General features: G+C 51.5%; 1 protein-coding gene across 1 annotated transcript; it reads right to left on the bottom strand.

Moving 5' to 3' along the window:
* Positions 1-3,125: 3,125 nt before the first annotated feature.
* Positions 3,126-21,373, bottom strand: PSMD11 (proteasome 26S subunit, non-ATPase 11). The gene is made up of 14 exons (XM_014884833.2): positions 21,178-21,373; positions 19,255-19,356; positions 14,213-14,337; positions 11,990-12,061; positions 11,623-11,680; positions 9,595-9,789; positions 8,969-9,113; positions 8,669-8,729; positions 7,061-7,123; positions 6,318-6,443; positions 5,765-5,800; positions 4,459-4,510; positions 3,515-3,657; positions 3,126-3,391 (listed from the first exon to the last, which is right to left on the bottom strand). Exons 1-13 carry the CDS (start codon positions 21,338-21,340, stop codon positions 3,515-3,517), a joined length of 1,341 nt encoding a protein of 446 aa, XP_014740319.2. The 5' UTR covers positions 21,341-21,373; the 3' UTR covers positions 3,126-3,391.
* Positions 21,374-22,663: the final 1,290 nt, after the last annotated feature.

Raw genomic sequence — 22,663 nt, 5'->3', positions numbered from 1 at the left:
ACCCGGGCCCCACCACCCGCACAGCCTCGGCCGCCCTTCGCCGCCGCTCCCCCCGCCCGGCGGTGCCTCCCCAGCTCGGAGCCGGGGGTCACTGCTCGCCCCGAAGGTACCGGGGCAATGAAATGCCCGGTACCGCGTTCTCAGGCCGGGGCGGCTTTTGGGGAACGCGCCTGCAGCTCCCATACCCGCCGGGTCCCCATGGTTCAGCTTGGAGCCGCCGTCCCCGCCCAGCACAGCGCCCGTGGGCCAGAACGGGATGCCATTCCCACTGGGACCCAGTGGGACCGGAGCGGTGCCGGCCCAGGCGGGAGGCACCGGGAGGCACCGGGAGGCACCGGCCCCGCCGAGCTCTGCACGACCTGCAGCGACGCTCCGAGGCTCTCCGCCGCCAGCGGGGCTGCCGGGCCCAGCTCCGGCCGCGGAGACCGGAGCCGCCCCCGGGGGGACCCTGAGGCCCAGGAGCTGCAGCCGGGAAAGGTCGGGCACATCCCGGCCCTGCGCTAATGACCCAAACTCATTTATATTAATGTATGAATGTATTAATGTATACTTATCTATGTCCTGCCTCGGACCTGCAGCTGCCAATCCCACTCACACAGCAGGAAAATCTCAAAACAAACCCCAAAATCTCCCCTGACGACAGACCTGTCCCAAAAAACTGCCTGTCCTTCAGAGCACATTCAACCTTCTGTGGGAGCTGATTTTTGAGGGGTGGCCAGTACGCTCTGCAGGGCTCTCTCCTCTCAAAAAAGCCTTGGAAGCTTTGCTGTCCATGGGGACAGTGACAGCCCAGCCTGGGCACTACTGTCACCAAGAATTCCCTTTGTCCATTAAAACGTTCCCCAGATCCAAGCAGCAATAGTCAACTTTTAAGTTCAGCCTTATGAAGTTTAAGCGAAAAGGGCTTTACAATTTGAGGGGGTTTGGCCCTAATTTTAATATGCTTGGAGGTGCCTCAGAAAACCCCATTGTTCCAAAGGCAGTTCCAAGGACTAAATCTCCCTGATCCCACACGAGGCACCAAAGCTGTGTCACCTCAGCAGCTGCATCATCCCTGCTCCTGCTTAGGTCCCCTCAGCCTTGAGCACAGGGACCCGCCAGCCCCCCACTGTCACCTGTGAGGTCAAAATCAATTCTGTCCCCACCGGGGGATGACAGCTGGAGCTGGACACGATCTCCAGAAAGGACACACGGGACAGAAGCTGAAGGAGGGCAGGGTTAGATGGGATATTGGGAAGGAATTCCTCCCTGTGAGGGTCGGGGGGCCCTGGCACAGGGTGCCCAGAGCAGCAGTGGCTGCCCCTGCATCCCTGGCAGTGTCCCAGGCCAGGCTGGGACAGCCCTTGGAGCAACCTGGGATAGTGGAAGGTGTCCCTTTATGTCCCTTCCAGCCCTGGCTCTCCCGAGATTCTGTGACTCTGTGTCCATCTCTACCCTAATCCTTGTCTCTGCCCATCCCTGCTTCCATGAATGAATTTCCCTTCATTCATCCACAATTAGCACCTAATTCAGCAAATCCCATCGAAATGACGCATCCCTGGGGAAAATGCCACTTCAGGGGAGTCACAGTGAACTAGACAGAGATGTTGCGGAAGTATCTCAGGAATTAGTTAGAAAAAAGAACTATAAAAACTAGAAATGCACTTCCCTACTGCCTGAGATATAAGAGCAGTGAAACCCTTCACATTTTCCTGCCTCTGAGGGCAGGCTTCTTTCCTGCACCACCTGGTGTCCCAAGAGTTTCAGATGTGAAAATTGAAGATATTTTATCAATGACACCCTAAACCTCCTCCCCAGCCTTTTGAGCAATCCAGGCCTGGCCAGCCTTGTGCAGTGTGAATCCAACATGGTGTATGATCAGGCAAGGCTGGAGGGGTGAGAAGCCACATTTAATCAATTTTCAACCATAATAATAGTGCTAATAATAATTGTATTATTATACATTCAGTAGCACTAGAACTTGTTGTGCCAAGAACACATCACAATCCATAAATCTTTCATGATGCTGCCTCAAACATTCATATTTGGTGTCTCCAAAACATAGTCCCCAGCAATGCTTTGGTGAGGGGATGTTCCCACTCTTCCTTAAGCAAAGGGAGAAGCTGCACCCAGCCCAGGATCTGCCCTGGCAGCTGAAGACAGGAGACAGAGGTTTTTGAAAAAAAAATTCTTTATTGGAACTCATCTGAACATCAGATATACCTGGTGTTGGTTAGCAAGAACCGTTTGTACATTTGATATTGATGGTGCCAAAAACCCAAACAGCGACTGACTGGAGGAGATGGAAATTAAGAATAATAAAATAAAATAAAAGGTTGGAGAGGTCAAAATGTGAACAGAAAGGGGAAAAATCAGCCAGTCTAAGAGTCAGTGTGAAGGCAAAATATTTCCTGATAAAACAGAATCCTTTTACAAAATATAAATTTTGTAAGAAAAACATGGAGAGGGAAATAGAGACAGGGAAAGGAAAAATAAAGATGAGCAGGACAGAGATGCAGAAGCTTACACTGCCCAAATGGCATTAAAACTTACTGGAAACCTCACCAGAAAATGGAACATGCTGGAATACACCGTGCTCCGCCCCCCAGGACTTTGGGACCGAGGAGGAAGCTGCCCCTGGGCTGTTCCAGAGGGCCAGGCTGTCCCACCTGGCGTGGGGAAGCAGAGCTCAGCGCTGCTGCAGCAGAGGCACAGCTGGGGTCGGCTCCGCCTTCACCTGCTCCTCCTACCAGCGCAGGTGGGGAGGGAGGAAACATTGAGAATCTAAGTCTATCTGCAAACAAGAGCATGCAAGTCAGGCTCCAGGGAAACCTGCGCCGTTCCCTTCGCCGAGAGCGGCCGGACGGGGCCGGGGCTACAGCTCCGGCCCGCAGGAAATCATCGTGGAGCTGCTTTCGAGGGGGTCGGAGGCCTTGAGGATGGAAAATAAACCAGCAGTCTGTACATTTTGGGTTTGTTTGGTTCAGTACAAATGGAATCGAGTTGGCTGCTCGGACACCGCCAGCACGTCTCCGATTTCAGGGCGGAGGAGATGAAACAAACTGGTTTTGGGCACCTACTGGTAACAAAACGCTGTCCCTGCTGAACTCTGCCGTCCCTCAGGAAGTGGAAAGCACATGTTTAGGTAGTGTAAGCCTTTTTCCTTTTATTTAGAATACCCTCTTTGTTTAAACAATATTCCCCCCCCAGATACAAAGTTCGGCCAGTAAAGATTACATGGAAACTGGAACACGCATCGTCTGGAATACAAGATGCACCGGATGAGGAAGTTTAAAAACTTTCCGAGCGAAAAGTAGAACAAAGAAGAAAAAAAAAAGTCTCCTAACATTTTCCCAAAGGTTTCACTCTCCTGTCACACACACTCTCCAAATGACAGCTAGCAAATTCAACTCTGCAAAGAGAAAACAGAGCCACGTCACTCGACAGGAGAGGGAACAAGGCTCAGGGACGCAGAGCACAGCGGGGCCTGGCAGCGACTCCGGAGCTCTGCAGTCCCCGGGGAGGCCCCACTCACCTATGTCAACTTCTTGGCTTTGTTGTAGAGCGAATCCACTACTTTGCTCATGTTCTGAATCGTCTCGAGGGCAGCCTCGTAAGTTTTGTCTACAGGGGGTTCATCGAAGATTATCAGGACACCCTCGCCCTGGTCAAGGATTCCTGTGGGCACAAGCTGCTGTTAGCACTGGGATGCTCGATGGATCACAGCTTCCAGACAGCAGGAATTTAGGGATCTACCCCAGAAACACCCAATCAGCTGTACAGGGTTTGGGAAGGGCTCATGTATTGGGCTGGACTGGCAGATTTTGGCCAGCACTGCTTTAGCATTCCCAGGTAAAAAAAAATCCCAGAGAACAGCCCAAGAAGCCATCCAGGAGATGAGCATTCCTGCCCATTCCCTACCATCTCTCCCGGCCTCCTCAGGCCCTGTGCCCAGCAGGATGGCTCAGCACAGCTGGGTTATCCTGCAGCTGTGCCCAGGTGGGCTCTGTGCCCAATGTGCTGCTCCCAGGCATTCCCCTGGCTCAGCCACACCCAGGAACAAGAGAACCAAGAGCAGAGCTGGTTCCCTGAGGGGTTTTTGGGGCAGCAGCCTGCTGTGGGCCCAGCCAAGCCACAGCACCACACTGGGCCATGGGGTGCCCCCACAGAACGCTGGGACCACACCCCAGTCAGCTCCAAGAGGGAGAGCCCAGCCTGGCCAGACAAGCCACCTGGGGGTCCCACACTGTTCCTGGATGCTGTCACAGCAAGAGGGACCCAACAGCATTTCTGAAATTAACCCTTGGGTTAAGGAAGGTGGATGGAGCAGCAGGAACAGCATTCCTGTCACTCCTGACTGTCACATGCAAATGTGCTGCCTGAGCAGGACCCCCAGGTTCAGGGGAGGAAGGGGAGTCCAGCACAGCTCATGCAACTCAGGGCAATCAGAGCTGAGCTCTGAGGGATGCAGAGACTCACCATGAAACTTCTTGTCCAAGATCATCTGTGACAGTTTCCTTTCTACCTCAGCCTGAAATTGAAGCAGAAAAATTAAAAGTCTCCCAGAACACATAAAAATATGTGAATTTTACTGCTGCACGCCTGACAGCCCTGGTGGGACATGAGCACTGCTCAAGAGCAGCTCCTCTTCCCTGAACGTGGCTTGGACACCACCACCTGCTTGGGATGCCTCAGGAAATTAGGGAGCAGCTGTTAATGAGCAAGCACCAGGATGTCCCTTGTCCCACAGGTGACAGTGTATCTGTCACTTCACACAGGCTTTACCTGTGGAGGTTCTGGAACTTTCTAACTCGGTTTAGCATTTAGGATTTAGACAAGAGTTGGCCAAGTTTTATTTAATCCATGCAGGACTCAGCTGAGCTCCTGCCCAGCACCAGGAAGGCCCACAGGAGGCAGCTCCTCTCTGGGCAGAGGGGGCACAGACCAGCTTTTACTCTGAATATTAAGGATGTGTTAAACACCATGCTAGTCTGGGAACAGACTGTGTGCCAGGGAAGGTTTAGGTTGGATATTAGGGAAAATTTCTTCACGGAAAGGTTGTCCAGCCCAGGGCAGAGGTGAAATCACCAGATTTAACAGATGTGTGGATGTGGTACTTGGGGACATGGGTGGTTTTGGCAGTGCTGGGGGAATATTTGGACTCAATGATCAGAGGTCTTTTCCAACCTGAATGATTCAGTGATTCTGTGACCACAAAGGCTGAGCTCAGCTCACTTCCCAACCTCTGCTCTTAATGCCAGTACAAGACAACAGCACTCTGGGGTGCAACTGGCTGGGATTACAGTGGATTTTCCTAGAACTGAATCTGTCCGGGATTATCTGTAAAGCAGTTACTGCATAGTCAGTGTGACAGACGCATCCCTAATGACACCACAGGGTGATTAGCTGGATCCTGGATCTTAAGGGTCTAAGTAAAGTTCCCCTGGGAACACTCAGGGGATTAAACACAGGGCACAGGGGAAGACTGAGCTGGTCACGACAGAGCAGAGGAAAATCTGCCTCCAATAAAAAGCAAGAGCCAAGACAGGGAGTAAAACCCACGGGAGGGAAGGGGACAGCACAGCAAAGTCTAGAGCACAGGAAGCCTCAATGCCTCCCAGGAGCTGCCTGTGTCAGAGCTTAGCTGCCAAGGGTGAAATTTGTCTGGAAATGCTATGGATCTCATCTGCCACCCTTCATGTTCAGTTCCTAGTGACAAATGCCATTAAACCCCAACTCCTCTGCCCTCTGAACACATGGCACTGATTTCTGGTGAGGTTCTTACCTTTGAGAGCTTGATGAGGCTGGATATGTGTTCAATCTATAAGAAAAACCAACATTTAGGTAAATCTTTAGCGGCATTTTGGACACACAGCACAGAGATTTGGGGCTCTTCCATGGAACTGCTCAAGGGTCTGGAAATGCTCTGGCCTCAAAAACTCCAGTGGCTTTCTCCACTCTGCAGCTTCAGGTCCTTCAGGTTTCACATCTGATTTTAACTAAGATGGACTGGACCCCTAAAGCCATGTCACTATGAAAGGTGAAATAATTCTTCTCCAAGACATGCCTTGCCCTGTCAGAGGCCTTTGAAGCCAAATGCTGTCACTTTCAGGGTTCAAAGCCAGTCACCTTGCAGGGAGCATGAGAGAAACAGGTGGGAAGGCCAATGACTCTGGAATGTGTTTTTCTCCTCCTTGTAATTTTAACATGATGGACCCTGAGCTCTGAAAGTGCTGAGCAGCTCAGAGTAAGAAATGTGCCATATAGGAACAATCCCCTGACCCCCAGCAGCAGGAACAGAGGGACCAGCCCATTCAGGTGCTGCTGGAAACATTTACCTGTACTCTGGAGAAGGGTTCGATGACTCTGATCAGGTTCTGTTCCAATAAATTATCATAGAGCTTGGCCAGGTGAGTATTTATGATGGGGTCGTCCCTGAGCTCCACCTTGTAGTCTGTCAGAGCCTGTAGGGACATGGGGAGGAAATAATTCTGATAGCAACAGCTCCTTAAGGTGCTCTGAGGATGAGATCCCCTCCTGCCCAACCAGATACCGTGGTCAATCCAATCCCTAACTTAGTTAAAAGCCAGCAGGTTATGACAGCCCAGCAGCCCCTCCAGTGTCTTTTATCTCCACCCTGCTGGAGCTCAGCAAGCCCTAGTCTCTGTTCACAGGCAGCAGAGCACAGCAGGATTGGGTCCTGCCATGGGAATCCTCTCCCTGAGCTCTTCAGCATTCCTGCTGAAACCAGGAATAATTTTAGGAAGATACACATCCATCCATGTTCACATGACATGTGAACAGCACCTGAAGGAAAACTGCTTCTGAGTTGGTTCTCCAAAACAAGCCACAAATATATACGAAAAGAAAAAAAACTGGGTTCAAGCAAGTTTACCCCCCACATACTGAAAACACAACCCGTTGATTGTTGGGGGGTATTTTTTGATGCACTGTTGCTTTCTATCAATGTTTCCATGGTTTCCTGCTGTGGGATGTAACAGCTCCTACAACTTTCCAAACTTGGAATTTCTGACTGTTTTTTTTGCTCAGCCAGGCCCCATCTTCTGTGTCCCTGACTCACCTTTTCAAAATCTGCCAGTGACCGGTTCTTGCTGGCCTGTGCCACACATTTTAGTGCTTCTGTCTGTGGGGGAAAGAACCAAAGGAGATTATTTTTTTCTGGATTCTCCTCTCAGGGTGAATATGCCACCTCTGCAGTACCCTGGGAACATGCTTAAACAGCAAACCACGGTTCCTTGTCACTGCCATAGGCAGAGGGAGAGCAGCTGCTGAGGGGAGAACGAGCTGGGCAGCTGCAGGACGTGACCTGAAACAGCTCCAGAGGGACAAACACCTGGGTCTGACAGCATCAGCTGCAGGTTGGGAACGAGTTTGATGCTGTCTTTAAGGGAAGTGTGTATTTTGGCCACTTGCTTAATGAACGTGGCTATTTTGGGACTCCAGCTGAGTCTCTCCCCTTCAGCACAGCCACTCCTCTGCTGAATGGCAGGGGCAGGACAGCAGCTCCTATGGACATCTCACCATGGACAGCATCAGGGATGAGTCTTCTCTACCCCAGAACTGCTGAAATGAAGAAAAAGCCACATCCCCAAACAAGCACATTTACACCCAACAGTGGCAATCCCAGCAGGGAACTGCAGAACAGAGCCCAAGTTGGGAGGCAAGACAAGGTGTCTCTGGTGCACAAAGCCCAGGCTTCTGCTGCCTTCTCTTTTGGGACTGCCCCGTGCAGGAGCTGGACTTGATCCTTGTGGTCCTTTCCAACTCGGGATATTCCGGGATTGCCCCCAGGGCTGCTCTCTCCCTGCTCCCCATGCTACTTCCTGGTCAGGGTTGGTTCAGGAGCACAGTGTGGGAACAGCCAGGATCCCCTGCCCTGGAGAGGAGCCTCCAGCTGCCACTCAGGGCAAAGGGATAAGGCAGGATTGGGGCTGCCCTTCCTGATCCAGGAGGGATATCCTCACGTCAGACCTTTCCACGCACGTTTGCTCACTGAGCTCTGCTAATTCCCAATCCTCTGTGGGCAGGGGAACAGCAGCTCCTGCGTCACAGCAAAGCACAGGCTAAGCACAGCCCCTGAGGACAGCAGGATCCCAGCCTGGCCCAGCTCCTGGCACGCCTGGAGTGTAGCCCTGCACCTTCTACAAGCACCCCTGGATTTAATTTGGGGGTGGCATTCCCAGCCTGGCACGTTCACATGTCAGAATAAGCAATGGGTTTAACACCTCCCTGCCTGCCTGGCTCCCACCTTGCAGCCATCCAGGTCTCCACCTGCTCAGCTGCACTGCCAGGATTGGATTCTCAGGACTGGCTACAATGAAGTAAAAACAGTAACTCGAATTTAAACACCGCAGCAGTTGGTGAGAGCAGGGACACAAGGAGCTGATGGCATCAGGCAGTTTGTAGCTGATGAAGAAAAGCAGGAAAGAGAAAAACAGGGAAAACGAAGCAAGCAGCCCAAATTCTCTGGTTGTGAAAATCACTGTAAACCCCTTTGAAGGCAAGCAACTTCTGGCAATGACTCATGGCAATTTAATCAGCTCTGGATCTTGTTCAGGACATTCAGGAGTGGTGGGTATTTTGGTATGAAATTAGAAGTGTTTGACAAAAAGAATAAGCCAGCATTGAGAAAGGTAAGAGGAAGATAGAAAGAGTTAAGTTTCTATACCTGTCTTCCTGCATACCGCAGAGCAAGCTTCCCACTCACTAATGCTTGCACATCTTCTGGGCTGCAGACAGAGGGAAGGGAGCAGAGCATTTATAAAGGAACATGGCCAGCTTAAACCCCAGAGCATCTCAAAAATCCCCAACTTACAGCAAAGTACTACAACCTAAATACCACCACATCAGGAGCACTTGATCAGGTGATAAAGACACTGCTTGAGCCCGTTAGTTCAGAGTCCCATAAACAAAAAGCCCTTCCCTAGAAATGTAGGAAGTGTTTTTTCCAGAACCATCTGCTACCTACCTGTTGAGCATGATTTTGCACAGCAACATGTATTTCAGAGCAGTGATGGCTTTGGGGTTGTCAATTGAATCATTGCCCTCAAACGCCTCATAAAAATATGAATAGGCTGTTTTCCAGTCCTTCTCTTCTGCTGCGTGGATAATACCTAGGAGAAGCACAAACAGGTTAATTCTAAGCATGACTAAGAGAGGACAGAACAATTTGGTTGTTCTGTGCTTTATCTGTGACTTCAGTGAAGGGAATCCTCTCCTCCTGTGCCCTCCTTGCCTCATCTCTATCAGAAAAAATCCACACTCTCTATTATAAGGACATTTTTAGACAGACAAGTTTGGGGCACTTCAGGTAACGTGCCTGTAAACTAGGTCAGGAACAACATGTAATAGGTCAGGAACACAGTGTGAGGCTGGAACTTCAGTGCCTGGGGAGCTTATGGACCCTGTACCACTGCAGCTTTCAAAAATGGGCTGAAAACACCAGGGGCAGGAACAATGTCATTGCAGCTGATGCCACCTGAGGCAGAACTGGTGGTAATCTTGAGGCCCCACCAAGCACCACTTTCCATTTTACACAAGTAACTGATGTGCCAGGACAAGTCCTGGGCACTGTCCTTGTCCCAGGGGCCTCACCTGACTGCATGTCCAGCGCTGCCTGCAGCTTGGGGGGACAGTAGATGGCATTGGCCGTGGTACGTGCTGAGGTTAAGGCTGCTCTTGCTTTTGGCAGATTGCTCAGGGCATGGTAAGTCTTGCTCTCTAAGAGCTGCACTTCCACCAGCAGTGCCTTGTCATCCATCTTCTTCAACTCCCGAAGCAGCTGGGAGCCTGGCAGAGAGCAAGGACAAAACTGTGACTGCTCTGCATCAGCATCCACACAAAGAAATCCCTGCAGGGGCCACCCGAAATCCCCCAGCAGTCAGGGCTTTGAGGGAGGGACTTGAGGCTCACACAACCTGCTCTTCCAAGAAACGGCATGGGAGAGGGCATAATGGTGGGCCAGTGCCAGTGCACAGCTGGAGGATGAAGCAGTTTTGTGTCAGAGGTGGTGTGTGGGCAGCAGAGTGTCCTGGAGGGGCTGGGCAGTTGGGATGGTCACTCTGGTATCTGTTCCCAGGTGATTTCCCTCTCCCACAGGGAGCTCCTGCAGAACTGCCCCCTCTGCATCACAGAGCATTCTCAAGAAACTCCTAAGAACATGGGATGAGGAAGGAATGATTTTAACATGGGACATCTATAGGTCAGATTTAGGAGGGGACAGCCTAAGAAATGCAAAGACAAGCTGCCACATCACAGCCTTGTGAGGAGAGAACGAGTCAGTCCTAGAGGAAACTTGTCCCCTTCTTTCCCCCACTGAAGAGGTAACTTAGGGTGAGCAGAAGTAAAAACCTCTTCCTCCCTTGCTGTGCTCAGGAGCTGATAACCAGAGCTGAAACTGCAGAACTGGGCAGAAACAAATGGATTTTCCCTCGAAACATCCCTGAGACTCTGCTTGTACCTAATCCCCACAGCCATGGACACAACCATCTCCTCAGCCACACAGGAGTGCTGTGCATAACACTGACATCCTGACAGAGCATCAGAGCCTGGCCCAGAGGTAAAGACCTTCCCAACTCCCCAGGCTGTCCCACCACCAGCCAAGGGATTAAATTAATTAATCACAGCTTTGGAGTGTGGCCTCTGATCAGTTTAAATCTGAGTTCATTACCTAGCCCTGTGCAAACTAGTTCTAATTCCATACTGAATGCCATGAACCATGAACTCAGCATTCTGATGAGATACATGTCACCCAGGTGACCCTGGACATGACACAGGTTCGTGCCACCACACAGGTTAAGAAGTTCTGGGTCCCAGGTGAGCAGTTCAGGCTGTGTCCATGCAGTTGCCCCTCAGCCCTGGCAGAGCAGGCTGTGCAAATACCCCTCAGACAGCTTAAACCTCACTTAAAGCTTAAATCTCAATTACAGCTTAAGCCTCACTTACAGCACTGCAGTCATTTGCAAAGTGAGCATTAGAAAAGCACTAGGGGAGCTGTAAGAGGTCCTGCTTTACTCTGCTTTGGGGCAGAGCAAGAATTCACTGGTTCGTTACCATCCCTTGGGTGGTACAGGGGCAAATTCTTAAAGCCTCTGTAAGACCTTGACACCCAGAGAGGTTTTTAATTTCCTGTTTTTACTGGGACTGTGTTTGAGCAAATTGGAAAAAAGCTGTTTTCTCCCTTTAGCCTCTGTGGCCACAGCAGAGTATTCCAGCATGTTCCAGCAGGAGCCAAACCTGTGGCCTTCAGCTGGATACAGCTCCCAAAATTATCTGCACTGAACGAATCACGAATCCCAGAGTGGTTTGGGTTGGAAGAGGCCTTAAAGCTCACCTCATTCCACTCTCAAATGTGCAGGGACCCCTCCCAGGTTGCTCCAAGCCTCATCCAAACTGGCCTTAGGCCCAGGTGAGATGGGTAAGGATGGTGAAACAGCGAAAACAAAGACACCTCTAAGAGCTGTTATCACCCAGCTACAGCAAAAAGTGGCAGAACTGGACGAGCACTGAAAAATAAAGACCCAAATCCTACAAAACTTCTCAAAGAACCTGACACAGGCGATGTCTTTCCTTGTCAGGAGTAAATTAAAAGCAAAGATTTACCACCACCTAGTGGAGCCTCACCTAGCTGCAAAGCTTCTTGGTACCTCTTGGTGTCAAAGTAGAGAGAGACCAGCCTCGCCTGGAGAACAGAAAAAGAACTGCTGTGAGGAAAGCCAGAACAGATTTGTTTTGTAAAATGAAGCTTTGTATTCTTCTCTGCACAGACTTCACTACATTAATCTCTATTTGTCACATTGTGTGGTCCAGTTGTGTAAGGCCTACTGCACAAGGAGTAAACCCCTGCATTTTCAAGGAGAATTTCAGTGTAATTAATGCCCTACCCTGACACATAAAAAGATCTGAACAGCACACAAGTGCTCTACTTTCAGAGGTATTTAAATATGACAAGGGATGATGCTGCTCCACATGTTTGGGATCTGGGACCTACCTCCAGAGCCTGGCGTAGGAAAGTCCTCTTCTCTGATTTGGCCCATTCAATACACTCTAAACACAAGTCAACCTTAAAGGGAGCAGAAAGAAATCAGTCAATTATAGACATTGTCAGTGCCCACCACAAATGCAACAACACCAGAGGTGTCAAATGGAGGCATTTGGGGTAGGCACTAAAGCTTTCCCAGAGTTTAAACCCACAGTCATGGTGTATTTTCAATAAAGAAAAATAAATTTAATGTGTTTAGAGCCTAGATAGATCATGTAATCTGTATAAAGCAGCAGAGGTGCTGGGCTCTGCTTTGGGGGCCTCATCCATCATTTCAAAGCACAGCAAAGAAAACTCAGACTCTTCCCTATTTTTCAGGCTGAGACTCCCTTGATTGATAAAGCAGAACTGCTCCATCTCAATTAGATATTATTGTATCTTATCTGGCCAATAATACACAGTAAGTCATGCTGTGGTGCCAAGCTCAGGAACGCCTCTTCCCAAAACCTCTGGATTGCAGCTCAGCAATGCAGGCCTTGTCAGCTCCTTCTCACTGCTTATTAAACGTGAGCATTTTATGAAAAGCCATTATGAAGTTTCAATTTATTACAGGGTGATAGCTGGAGCATTAGGAGCTGAAGATATCTCCAATTTCACTGCTTTACTGGGCTCCTGGGAGCATTCTGGATGTGAGCTACCCTGCAGAAGCAGACAATCCTCAGAACATTTCTGAAAGGATTTGAGATTGCTGCATCAAGGACCTCACACGTTGATGTCATCCTTCCTTAAGTTTTGAGTTTGGCTTCAGAATATGCTCTGAAGTGACTATTTTGACTGACTTTTAATTATTTCCATCACCATTACTCCAACCTGCTTTTCCTTTGCAACTGCACCGAACATTGTCCTTTACACCAAATCATCTTGAGAAAAGCCTGTAGCTGCTCATTTTCTCCTGACACTTTTAGGAGTTCTCTCTTCTCACCTGCACATCCAACCCCATCTCCCCTGACCTCATCTGCTGAAGCAAGAGGGGAAAAACATTCTGTCACCATTCATCACCCATGAGCCACAAGGACTGAACAACAAACAAGGGACACTGGCTGGGTTACCTGCACTAGAGGATGACAGTCTCAATTCGGCTAATTTTGTGCTAATTTGGCTAATGAGAATGTCACCTGCCCCTCAGCATGGCAGAACTTCTCCAGCCTGCAATCTGCCAGTCCCTGAGTGCAGATTTCATGTGGTTTTGTCTCTAACCTGCTGCTCAGACCCTTCTTGTGCCAGCCTTGGTGTTCCAGCACAACCCTCTGCAGGGCAGCACAGCCTGGAAGCACTCCCAAGGTGCTCCTGTCCTTATCCTGCTCCCAAAAAAAGCAATAATTGGGGAAAAAAAAAGAAGTAAAATAAACAACCCTAAGACAACTGTATCCTATGGAGCTGATGAGAATGGAGTGAATCCTAAATCCTAACTGGGCACTATCTTAGACTGTCTCAGGTTTTCTGGTGGGGGAGCTCATCCACTGAAGAAGTTGACACCTGGTAGCTGCAAAACCCTTTCCACTCCTGCTTCAGGAATAACTTTTGTGTCTCTGTGCAGTAAAACACCCCCTGACCACGTGCAATCCTGACCAGCTCCTGGACAGCCCCCAAGCAGTGGCTCCTCCAGTTCTGTGCCATCCCACACCACAGCCACCATTCCTGCTCCAAGCTCCCTGGGAACACATTCCCAACACTGATCACACTACAAAATACTCCCAGTGCTGCACCCACAGTCACTGAGGTTGGAAAAGCTCTCTAAGATCACTGAACCCAACCATTCCCCAGCACTGCCAAGGCTACCACTGACCCATGTCCCCGAGTGCCACATCCACACAGCTTTAAACCCTTCCAGCGATGGGGACTCCACCACTGCCAGGGCTGGACATCCCATTCAGTAAAGGAATTTTCCCTAATATCCAATCTAAACCTCCCCTGGAACAACTTGAGGAAGCAACAAGAATCTAAGACAAATACCCATGGTGGGAGTCACTCCTAACCTACAGCAGGGAGAGGCTTGCAGAAAGACATGGTTATGAATTCAATTATCTGATGATTTATTTATAAAATACATCCAAATGCATTAAAAAAAGTCTGCTCCCTGGCATGAATAGTTCTTCAGTGAGAAGCAAACTAGGTCATGTAATGGTGTTGCAGGCTTTTGAGGAACTGCCTGGTGCTGAAGTGCAGCCTCACCTCCTGTCCTGTGGCTGCCTCCATGTCCAGGAAGAGGTCGAGCAGGGACCGGACGAGGCGCGCGGCCTTGGCTTTGCTGATGGAGTTCAAGAAGGGCCGGACGTACTTCAGGAGTCCTCCCAGCTCTGCAAAAACCCCAAAACATGAAATACAACCCCTGAGCCAAGAGCTGCACCGAGCTGGAGCAGCCACGCATCACATATAGCAGCACAACTTGTCACACCAAACACTTCTCAGGTGGTTTTTTAGCATCATGCACAGAACAGAGCAACAAATGACACCTGCAGGACAGCCCTGAAGCAAACAAGGGACTGCTCAGGGGACTGGGGGCCCTCACCACAGCACTGCCTGTCACTGCAGCTCTACACTTACCACCAGTTGGAATTGCCTCAGGCGTCTTTTAAAATCTAAGGATCTGCTAAATGCTTTGAGATTTAATGAGGGATGGAGTTTATAATTTAGGTGTGTTTTTATTAACTCACAGTTTCACGCTTTAATCTGCTCCACCTAGCCAAGCCCAGGATGTTGGATCCACCTTGTGCTCCACCACCGCAAAATTATATTCCTTAACACTCTACCTTTACCTGATCAGCTCTGAACTGACCTCACTTAACAATATTTCTGCTTCTAAGTCTCCTCATTAATTCACAGTTATAAAACCTGTCTTTATAAGAGGTGGAAAAAGGAAATGTGTTTTTATTTATGGAGAAACATTGAAGTGTCATTCCCAGGGAGCAGAGGAATGTGGCAGTCACAGAAGCTCCAGCACTCAGAGCCACTCAGGAATGTTGTGGTGGAACTGCAGTGAAAAGTCTCCTACAACACCACGTGGCTTCGGAGAGGGCCTGGCCAGGGCTGCTCCCAGTTTGGGAAGATGATCCTGCAGAGGGGCAGGGTTCAGTGCTGACTCATCAGCACCGGGGCTGCACACTGAAATCACAGCTCTCTGCCCCAGATTTCCAAGTCTCACCCAAATATCAGGTGGATCTCACACTACTTTGTTTACAAGATTCCACAAGAAAAGAAAAATCAAAACAAAGCTGGTAATGACTAATTCAGAAATCTTCTACACCAAACTAGTACAGAATCAAAACCAAAATAAGAGATTAGTCTAATTATATTTCAATTAGTAGATGGAGGAGTATCAGGAGAATTTCAGTTTGGAAGGATTCCAATAAAAACAAACGTAAACAAGGGCTCTTCTGTGTTTCATTCAGCAGCAATGCTAAAGAATGCTAATGCTAATTGTTATAACAACATCTTCTTAATATCTAAAAATTATTCTTCATATTTTTTACTTTTTAAACCTATTTAAGTTTAATCAAGCCTGATACACCTCATTTATCACACACTTAACACGTGGAACTCACTTTTTTCTAATCACTCATAGTAATCACAGAATCCCAAGATGGATTTGGTCGGGAGGGACCACAAAGCCCAACCAGTGCCATCCCCTGCCATGGGCACCTTCCACTGTCCCAGCCTGCTCCAAGCCCCATCCAACCTTTGATTGGAAGCATCTAACTTCCAGGGATCCAGGGGCAACCACAGCTGCTCTGGGCACCCAGTGGAAGCCATTCCCTCGGTCCTAACCCTCCAGGCCCTTGTCCAAGTCCCTCTCCAGTTCCTGGAGCCCCTTCAGGCACTGGAAGGTTTCCTAACATCTCAAAGTGCATATTTAGAACAAACAGAACTTATCTCAAGTGTGATCCTCAGCTTCATTTCCCAAACTGCAGTGCAGGAGATCCTGACCCCAGCAAACCACCTGGACTCAGTACAAGAACACCACAGGATGCTCTCACTGCCACACCTGCTTCCATAAAAGTTTGATTTTCTCTCTGCCATAGCATAAACAGGCAGCTTTTTCTACACTTATGGTGCAGCTACTTCAACATTTCAGCTTGCAACCTGCAGGCTGACAATCTTTACTCCACAGGGAACCTGCTGCTCCATGACTGTTCCCACACCATCCTGTTCTGGGGTCCATTTAATCTCCAGTACAACTCCTGGATGCAAATTCCAATTATTTCAATCCAAGGCAAACACTTTGGTCTCATGCACAGCAAACAAACAACCACAGACAACCCAACACACCCTTCCAACACATCAGTTTTGCACAGAGCTCCTCTCCAGCATCTCGGTGGGAGCTGGGCAAGGTAGGCTCTGGATCTGTCTATTGAGGCTCTCCAAGATCCATCAGCTCTTAAGCACTACCAGGAACCCTCTTCCTGTGCATCCCTGAGCTCCACCAGCTCCTCAGGGCCAGTGGAATCAGTACCCAACACACTCTTTCCCACAGGAACTTCAGAACAAAGAAGGAAAACTCCAGTGGAACACACTGCAGTGTTTATCATCCCACTGATGTGCCCCAGAGCTGCCTCAGAACCCCAGAAAGCAGATCCCAAGTCAACAGCTGAAATGCAGCTGTGCATTCTGCAAATTCCACACTCAGCCATGCAGGCTCAAAGTTCCCATAGAAATTTCTCTCTCCTACCAACGTAACCATCAACTATTTTTAGGATTTTATTTTTCTAAAGAAAATGCAATGCCTAGTAAAGGGATAGGATTGACAGCTCTGCAGGAGTGATGAGCAGCAGCTCTGGAAAATGAAGCCTGCAGCTCATCCTCAGCAAAGTGTTTCCACCAGCTAACACTCCACTTATCCAAATTCTCAATCCAAGTTACTCCAATCCTATAGTTCTGTGAAATGCTATAAAAATCTGGAACTGTCATGAAGAAAAGTAATCAATCTACAAGTTTATCTGCTTGATAATGATTAAGGATTGAAGGGGGTCACTCATTATTATTTTTGTAAACAAGAGCTGCAGTTCAGTAGAGCCACGGAATAGTCTGGGTTGGAAGAGACCTAAAACACCATCCAGTGCCACCTCTGCCATGGACAGAGACACCTTCCACTGTCCCAGTCTGCTCCAAGTCCCATCTCCAGCCTAGCCTTGGACATTTCCAGAGATCCAGGGGCAGCCATAGCTGCTCTGGGCACCCTGTGCCAGGGCCTGCCCACCCTCACAGGGAACAATTCCTTTCCAATATCCACTTCCAGGGACAGTGCAGCCACCACCTCTTTGGGCACTGGAACCTCTCAAACATGTCCAAGAAGTTCCACTGGCTAAAACGAAAACTCTGTGCAGTGAAAGCCACAGGATGAAATTCCAGTATCTGCCCAGCACTGGAGTGTCTGAGAGCAACTGTACTTGATGATGGTGCTGCTGCCCTTGACTTGTCACTCCTACCCAGAAAGTTGACAGGAGGGGAAGGGTCAGAGCCCTTCCCACAGCTCCAGCACCACCCTAAGCCAGGGTACCCTTTCCTTCACCTCCCAGCTCCACAACTCCAGAAAACACCTCCAGATGCTGCTGATCTCCCTCTGAGCTGCACACACACATCTGGCTTCTGAATGGCATTAAGTCCATTTTCTTCCCTCCAGAACACACTCACTCTGCAGTTTAGTGGTACCTTTAATAGACCACAAACACACTCCATGTTTGCCCCCTCAAAACCCTGAGTTTGATGAGTTAACAGTGTTATTTTAAACTCCTCAGCCTTCCCCTTGAAAGAAAATAAATCAATCAATTACCACCCTCTGGGAAAACCCTGGAGCTCCTTTTCCTTGTACCAAACTTCAGCTTAAACTCAACACTGCCCCAAGTTCTGCAGAGGTGAGGAGGCCACAAGAACTCTGCCCTCAGTTCTGCTCACCAGCAGCACATCCACACTGACCTGAAGAGACTCTGATTTCCCCGTTTTTACCCAAACACACACATCACCCCTGCTGCAGGGTCCTGCCATGTTTGGTGATCTCTGGTGAGCAAACACCAGGGTGCAAAGGGCACTGGCACAGCACAGACACCCCTACCGAGCTCCCTGACTTCAGCCACGAAAGGGGCACTTGCACAGCAGCTTCCTCTGTCCTGCAGGAGCAGGTGAATCCTGTGCTGGAAGGGTTTGTTTTTCCCCAGGGGCTCTAAAAGCAGCCCCCAGCAGGAATCAGAGGTGGACACCTAAGTGAGGTGACAAGGACAGCACCTTTGTTTCCAGCCGTCTCTCAGAGCCCCAGTCCAACAGCAATCCACAGTGGGAGCAGGGCCTGGAATGCTCATTCCAGCATGTGTGATGTGGGCAGAGCAGTGACATGGCCCAGCCCAACAGGAGTTTCCTAAGCCCAGTGGGACACCAAGGGACATTTCACAATAGATACAGACTGTGACCTGGACCCGTGGCTGAGCCCTCACAGAGCTTTCCATGAACTACTCCAAAGTTAGTAGGACTAACTCCTCTTAGGAGTTATAAGGACTCCTGCTGTCCCAACACTTCCAGTGTGATTGAACCTTCTGCTGGCTGCTTTCCCCACCCTCTGCCAGACTTTCAAGTAAACATTTTTCACTACCCAGGGCTCCAGCCCAACCAGAGAACATTCTGCATACGGACACAGAGTGTCCTGAAATGCTCCAGGGGAAAGGCACAGCACAGCCCTAAACTGCTGAGTGCAAAACAAGCAACTGCTGCCTTGAGCTCTCCAGGGAACAGGACACAGGAACACTGAAAATCATCACTGAAAAGAGAACTCGACTCCATCCCTGTCCCCTCACACACTCACAATAGAGACTGTCCAATGCAGAGCTGGGTAGGGGCTGCTGATGTAATGATCCAGCAGATAAATCAATTGATTGTGAGAGGAGCTGCTGGTGAGACAGTATTCCATGGGACAAACTTTTCCATTTGAAACCAACCAGGAGACATCTCTCATGTCAATCATAACAACTCAGCAATACTTTAGTCACTCATACTGAAACAGCTCCACATCAAAGGGCCACAGACTGAACTGTGCATTGTTTGGTACACTGTGCCAAGCAACACCAGATTAGTAGTCATGTTCTTTATTTGGTTTTAAGTTTCTGTCTTGTCTCTGAGAGAACATTTCCTGCCAAAAGCTGTTTTTACAGCTATCCCACTAAGTAAGGACACTAAATCCACTGGCTGCAGGATCTCCTGCCTGTAATCTAAATTCCTGATTTCAGGCTCACCTTCTGCCTGCCCAGTCTTGGCCAGCAGTGACCCCAGCTCCAGGATGCTCTGCTCTTTGACTTGCACCGCTTCCTCATCATTTTCCTGGACATCACGTTTCACTGGGAAGAAAAAGAGCAGGAAAGTTGCCTTTAGTGGTGTTTAGTGGTGGAAGATCATCACTGCTGGTCAGCTCCTGGAGAGGTTACCAAAGCAGGTCCTGCTCCAACAGGCACCAGGGAGTTCAGCCTGACCCAAGAGGTCTGAGAAGTCTAAATCCAGTGCAGGGAAGTTTGCAGTGCTTTGTCTGTGCTCCACAGGGGCTTTACCAGCCCACAGGTCCCCCTGCAAACTTCAGCTCCAGTTTTGAACAATCTCAGCTTGTCCAGCTGTGCACATCACTTACAAACAGCACCACAAACCAGACCACATTGGAGCCATAGAACCAAGTAAGAGACATTTAATGGCACTTCTGGGGTTGGATATTCCACTGTGGGATTGCTGATGTTGCTGCTTTGTGTATTAAGCCGAGATCCCGTGGACAAAATGCAGCACAACATCAGCAAAGTGAGGTGGGTACATCCCTCCCCACTCTGGTGTCCCACCCACTGCCAGTGCTGAGTGCTGGCAGTGCTATCAGCCTCTGCTCCAGGGAGTGACTCTGCTCTGAGGCAGATAAAGGGACAAATGACAGCCAGCAGCACAACTCGAGTGTGCACAGCATCAGTTCCAGGCGAGTTATCCACTACACCGTACCTTTCCCTCCCTGCCACCACCCCCAACGCAGGGAACTCCTCCAACTTCCACATAAACAGAGCCAAAATCCCGCTCTAGGGAACTGAAACTGTGGCTCTCATCCCCTGTAATTCCCTACCAAAAGTGAGGGAACTTCGCTCTCATGGAGAAAAGCATCACAGCAACATTGTCTGGGCCACTCCTGATCCTCCCAACCCACAATAGGGGCTGTGAGTCCTGACTGAGCCTGACTCGCTGAGAGCTGCACCTCCTACTGAATAAACAGAAAAACACCGAGGGACAAACAACTCCGACAGCGCTGACAGCACCTTCAAAGTCTAACAGGGACACTCGGAAAACTTTTCCCGACACAGCAGTGTGACTGCAAGTCGCAGCACCTCTGCAGAGGTCACCACACAGCAAAAGAATCAAGAACTCCTGGTTTAAACACCAGTTTCGAGGGCCACACGCCCCACGCCACCTCCAAACCCCTCAGAGCACCGACACCTCCCCGGCCCGACAGCCCAAAGGGGCCCGTGCTGGGACCAGCACCCAGCTGGGACACGGAGAAGCGAAGCCCGAGGGAACTTCTCCAGCGAGGAGCGGAGCTCGGCCGCGGCAGCCGCCCCCGGCTCCGTGCGAGCAGCGCTGGGAGGGCGAGTCAGCATCGGCGGAATGTCAGCGCTGAGGGAGCAAACACCGCTGCCGGCACAGCGGTCCCGGCCTTGGGCACGGCCGGACCGGGCCGTGACACCGCGCCCCAAACACGCCGCGAACCGCCCCCGACCCAAAGAGCCGCGACATCCCGCCGGTACTGGCACCGCCACGGCCCCGCCGGGGTCCCGCACAGGCCGATCCGGGATCTCGGGCCGGCGGGTTCATTTCAGCCGGACGGGGAGGAGCGGCCGGCCCGGATCCGGGGCTGCTCTGAGCGGCTCCACGGACATGCACCGGGCACCGGCCCCGCCGCCGGGCTCCCGGAGCGCGGCCCCCGCTCCGTCCCGCAACGACAGCTCCTGCCGCCCGTGCCCCCACGCGCGGGGGCCACCGCCGGTGCCGTCCCGGCACGGGGCAGCGCCGCGGGGCCGGGCCCAGGCCGCGCTCCCGGCCGGCGCGCACGGTGAGTCAGCAGCGGCGGCGGCGCGGGGCTCTGCGCGACGCGAGGAGCGGCGGGGCGCGGGCGGCGCGGGCGGCGGGCCGGCGCTCACCGATGGAGTGCAGGATGCCAATGGAGGCCTCGCGGTCGGTGGAGAGCAGGGACTGCGCGCGCTGCAGCTCCAGCACCGCCGCCGCCGCCATCTTGCCGCTTCTCCGCCTCGCCGCCAGCACGGAAGCGGCGCCGCGGCCACGCCCCTTCCGCCCGCGCGGCATGGTGGGAACTGCAGTCCCGGCGCGCGGGCGGCGGAAGGGGCGGGGACAGCGAGGGGGCGGAGACTTGGGGCCGTGTCCGCTAAACAGCGCCTGCGCTAACGGTCAGTGGGCGTGGTCTCTATAGAGGGCGGGGCACCGGGAAGGGGCGTGGTCTGGTGAACGGTTTCTGTCGTTAGATGGGCGTGGTCTGAGTCGAGGGTGTGGCCTGGGCAGGGGAGGGGAGAGCGGGGAAGGACGGAGACCGGTGGAGGGGCGGGGCTTTGGGCGGGGTCTGCGCCGGGCACAGCGATGGGATTGGGGCGCGTTGAGTGGGGGCTTTGGCAGGGGGCGTGGCAGGCAACGGGAGAGAGGGCAATGGGGAGGGGTGTGGTCTAGGGGAGGGGCGGGGACTTGAAATAGGCGGGAAGCCGTGGGCGTGGCCCATGGGAAGGGTGTCGTCATTTATGGGCGTGGTCCCTGTCTGGGCGTGGTTAATTGGGGCGTGTCCGGGGGAGGGTCTCTCGTGGGCCCCGCGGCGGTCGTGTCCCGGGGGAGGGACGGGGGACACTAGGTCGAGGGGCCCTGAGCGGGGCCTGTGCGGAATCCTGGGTACCGGGAGAGCCGCTGGGGCTGGGAGAGAGCGTGGGGAGTCCCACCCGCACATCCCCTAGCCGTGGGTCCAGTTCTGGAGGGGGCTGGAGTGTAGGAACCGCATCCGATAGCCACGTCTTGCTGGGGGGTCTCCGGGGATCCTCACGGCCCCCTGAGAGCCCAGACAGCCTCGGGACGGGAGGAGAGCCCAGCAGGGCCATGGCACCTGTGGGGGAGTTTGTGTCCCCAAGGAGGATCCTGTCCCCGTCCCACTGCCCGATTCACCCTCACGGGCTGCACACGGTGGGAAAGGCTCTTCCCCTTTTGTTCCCCCCACTGTTCACACCTCTCAGCCCCTTTTCCTGCTCCAGGAGCGCTGCCAGCAGCAGGGGCACACACAGGCTGAGCTGGGGAGAAACCCGACCTTGCACCCTCAGCTGGTCAGAAAACAGCCCCCAAATCACCCCTGAGCCCCCCCAAACGCACCCACGGACAACCTCGTCCTGCTGCTGTCCCCAGCAAGCAGGACGAGCACCCTTCAGATTAGCACCTTTCTGCCCCTGGAAAAGTCAATTTAATCCCTGAAAGGGCCAGATTTATATTAAATGGGGAATAAAACCAGAACCATGCTCCTGGTTGCTCCTGGGAAGTCATGTCACTGTGGGATCCCCCCAGGAGGTGCTAGCCCTGGGGACAAGTAAAGAAAGGGAGGCAGCACCAAAGCAGTGACTGATGCCCCGCTCAGCAGACAAA

The sequence above is a fragment of the Sturnus vulgaris genome, chromosome 27, assembly GCF_052056855.1.
Source record: "Sturnus vulgaris isolate bStuVul1 chromosome 27, bStuVul1.hap1, whole genome shotgun sequence".
NCBI lineage: Eukaryota > Metazoa > Chordata > Aves > Passeriformes > Sturnidae > Sturnus > Sturnus vulgaris.
The sequence above is the reverse complement of the archived record's forward strand: the minus strand, read 5'-3'. Positions and strand labels throughout refer to the sequence as shown.